General features: G+C 42.2%; 1 protein-coding gene across 1 annotated transcript; it reads left to right on the forward strand.

The window, feature by feature from the left end:
* The first annotated feature begins 2,040 nt into the window (after positions 1 to 2,040).
* On the forward strand, positions 2,041 to 2,643 carry LOC124988903 (glutathione S-transferase alpha-3-like). Its single transcript, XM_047558730.1, has one exon. It carries the CDS (start codon positions 2,041 to 2,043, stop codon positions 2,641 to 2,643), a length of 603 nt encoding a protein of 200 aa, XP_047414686.1.
* The last annotated feature ends 1,464 nt before the right edge of the window (positions 2,644 to 4,107 follow it).

A 4,107-nucleotide genomic window follows, 5' to 3' on the forward strand; every position in this document is an offset into this window, starting at 1 on the left:
TTCAGTTCTTGAAAATTTACAATTCTAACAGGGCATCCATAACAAAGTCGTGGCCAAAATTTCTCTCTCTCTCTCTCTCTCTCTCTCTCCCTCTCTTTTTTCCATAGGTTTTATTTTCCTTCTCTATTTCCTTTTGGACCTTATAGTCACACCTCATATATTAAGATTCTAATTTGTTTAACATCTAGGTGCTGAGCAGAAATGCACCACTAAACACTGATGGATGGGGTAGCTACTGGGTAGTATAAATGGGGCCGGGGGCGTGAAAAGAGGGGAAAAAAACCCACACATTCGATTTTCATTCCCTAATAGGCATTCTGCCTGGAAACCTGTATGAAGACCTGAAATATGTATTGCTCCAACGACCGTGAATGTTTAAAATGTCATCTTAAATTAGTAAGGATCTTTAAATCTTCACTCTTTTGTCACGTTTTAGAAATGTTTATTACACACCATAAATCTTATTCATATCCACATAAATTGAGCCCCTACCCATGAGGGAGGCAAGCACTCACACTTGCTGATCTGAAGTTCTGACATCAAATGCCACCACCGAGGAAGAGAAGCTCTGCAGAGGAAACCGCCGGAGAAGGAATAATCATCTTTCTACTCCGTCGGAGGGGGGAGATTTTTTTAATATCTTTGAATTTCTGTTTAGTGATTTTAGGGGTTGAGATAAATGGTCATGTTCCTAATGAAAGTTTACATAAGTCTTTTCAACTACACCTGCATTCGTATTGATTTCAGCAGTACAGTCAAGGGGGAGAAAGTAGATTGAAGAGAAAGCCAAGTTCGTTAAGCAGTGTGATAAAAAGAAGCTAAACGTGAAGGTTCTGGGGTTCTCAGCAGCGGGATTTTAGCACACACCAGGCAAAGAATGGCGAGATAAGGGTAGAGGGATAAAAGTGTCGTGTTCAGAGGACCCGAGGCAGCTCCCAGATGCCAGGGTATCAAAGACTAATAACCCAGAGACTGACGTATGGTTGACAATTTTTTATTTTTCTCAAATAAGAGGACATTTGTTTTGGGTTTTATTTTGTTTTGTTTTTCAGGGGTGGGGGGTGGGTACCAGGGATTGAACTCAGCATCACTCAACCACTGAGCCACATCCCCAGGCCTAGTTTTTACATTTTATTTAGAGACAGGGTCTCACCGAGTTGCTTAGTGCCTCACTTTTGCTGAGGCTGATTTTGAACTTTCGATCTTTCTGCTTCAGCTTCCTGAGCCGCTGGGATTATAGGTGTGCACCACTGTTGTACATAGGATTTTGCATATTTCCAAACAGCAGAGATTCTTTTACCCGGAATGTCAGAAACTGAATAAGCTTGGCTTTAGGGAAAGCTTCCCTGGTCCTCTCCTTTTCAGTTTTACCTTGATCTTACACTGGAATGCAGACAGCTGTTGTGGAATGGCTCTCTGGGTTCCGGGAGACCTGTTTCTAATATCGGTGACACATGCAGTCAGGAAGACACCGTCACCTCTGCACCTTGGCTACCTCGGTCAGTTCTGCTCCAGGGCTGATGGCTCAGGACCCTGTATGGAGAGAAGTCAGCAGTTTGAGGTTGGGTATAGTGACCTTCAACTTTTGTCCTGCCAGAGACTGTCAGAGAAGACTGCGGAGATGCCGACTGGCTGAGGAACCCAGGGAGAAGCTGATCTAAGGGCCTCCCTGACAACCCGAAAGTCCTTCTTCAGTTTCCAAGTTCTAGTTCAAGAGACTTCTGCTCTTACAAACCCACCCTGACCAGTCATCCAACCCTGGGTAGACTGGAACAAGGCAGGGGCAAAATTGGTTTCCTAGGTCTGGGGATTCTTTTTTTTTTTTTTTTTTTTTTTAAGAAAAAGGATCAAAAGTTTTATTGCTTTACTAATGGAGGAGAAACACAGGGGACTCCTGTCCCAAAGACTGTGATTCTACCCATCAGCAGGCTTTTATGGAGGTGATTCAGAGAGAATAAGATTAGAGAGGAGATATCAGGAACTCTGCCATGGAGCTAAGAGGGAGCAGCCTTTAACAAGGAAAACCCAGATACTGCTGTCATGGCCGGGAAACCCACTCTTCACTACTTTGATGGATCGGGCAGAATGGAGTCCATCTGGTGGCTCTTGGCTGCAGTTGGAGTAGAGTTTGAAGAGAAATTTCTGAAAATGCAAGAAGAGTTGGAAAAGTTAAGAAAAGATGGGAGTTTGATGTTCCAGCAGGTGCCCATGGTAGAGACTGACAGCATGAAGCTGGTGCAGACCAGAGCCATTTCCAACTACATTGCCACCAAACACAACCTTTTCGGGAAGGGTGTAAAAGAGAGAGCCCTAATTGATATGTATTCAGAAGGCGTGGAGATTTGCATGAAATACCTTCCACCTGGGGACAAAGATGGAAGCTTTACCCAGATCAAAGATAAATCGAGACACCGTTATTTTCCTGCCTTTGAGAAGGTGTTAAAAGAGTCACGGACAAGCCTACCTTGTTGGCAACAGGTGAGAAAGGCCAACATTAACCTCACTGAACTTCTCTACCTCACAGAAGAGCTTGACCCCAGTGTTCTGGCCAACTTCCCTCTACTGAAGGCCCTGAGAGCCAGAATCAGCAAGCTGCCCACCGTGAAGAAGCTTCTGCAGCCTGGCAGCCAAAGGAAGCCTTGAGAAGATGAAAAACTTTTGGAATCAGTAAAGAAGATTTTCAGTTAAATAAGGCAGACCTGGAGACAGAGCACATACAATACTGTGCTTTATCCAAATGTGGATCTTGATTAATACGAGGCTAGCAGAGTTTCTAAAGTTTATGTGTTATTCAGTTAGAAATGAGCTATGCAAACTTCTTTGCAGTGCAGTCTATTTGGTATTGGTCAAGTTTAGAATCATGATCACTTCCTGAGATATATCTTTAAATTTAAATAGAACAGAGAAGGTTTCTTAGTCTCTGAACTATAAAAAAATTGCCTTATAACATCTGTTATATTCTATCTCAAAGAAAAGTTGTAATTTTCATCTGATGATCTGGCTTGTGCAAAAATGTTTTTCCTTTTGTGTATTGCTACCTTTCTCACAAAAACAAACCTATAAAGAACCATTTTCATTCCAAAAAAAAAAAAAAAAAAAAAAAAAAGATTAGAGAGGAGAGATCAGGAAGGAGATGATCAGGGAAAAGTAGATCAGGGAGGAGAAGGTTAGGGAAAGGTTAGGGAAAAGTTCTGGGAAAAAGAAAAACATGTAAGTTTCAAAGTGACAAAGGATATAATCAAAGCATCAAATGAACCCCTGTTACATTTCCCCACTGTCAATTTCTAGCTTCTATTTCTATAGAAAGCGGGTGATGACATCTCCAAACTACTTCCTGCTGAAATGGGGTGAAGTTGGGGGAAATAACCCAAAGTCCTTGTTCTCTCTCCGTGTGGCGTGGACAGCTAAGGGCATTCAGCATCAGACAGTCCAGAGGCCTACAGTGGCAGATGACAGGTGACTGGACAAGGCATTCATAGGGCAGGGATCATGCTAAGACAATAATAAGACACCAAAGCATTACTTCTTTGTAAATAATTAGCACAAAACAATTAGTATTTCAGCCAGTCTCTGAAAACTATGAGGACAGTAATTCATAATCTTATCAGTGAAAAATAGATCCAGTTCATCAATGTAGGAGGTTAGGAAGATTTGTAGGTCTGTGAAATCAAACTCAAATTAACTCAGGACAAATTTGTGGCTCTTGTCATTATTATTAGCTGCTCTCACATAAGAACTCTTTCATTATAGCCTCCAGCTTTACTGACTTTTGGTAGGGCTGACACAAGTGTACCTCTTAAGTTACATTAAAAAGCATTGTTTTTCCTTTTAAATGTCCAGGTAGAACTATGCTCAGGCTGTACTCTCCTTCCAGGTGTTTAAGACCAAGCTGGTCAAAACTGACCTTGTTCCTATTTACTCTTAAGAGTCAGCTGAGATTCCTCAGAGATCACTCTTGGGGACATGTGTGAAGTCTCCTGGATCCTTTGCTTTCTTCTATCAGTGGTGCCACTTATCAGGATGGGTTTGGGTCTGGCTGACCATATGTGGCTTCTCTTGGAAGCATCAGGGATGTTTCCATCCCCAGTGACTCTCCTCTTTGCAGAA

Source organism: Sciurus carolinensis, chromosome 7, assembly GCF_902686445.1.
Source record: "Sciurus carolinensis chromosome 7, mSciCar1.2, whole genome shotgun sequence".
NCBI lineage: Eukaryota > Metazoa > Chordata > Mammalia > Rodentia > Sciuridae > Sciurus > Sciurus carolinensis.

Excerpts from the sequence above, each read along its gene's own strand:
- LOC124988903 (XM_047558730.1), top strand. The coding sequence starts at position 2,041 with ATGGCCGGGAAACCCACTCTTCACTACTTTGATGGATCGGGCAGAATG.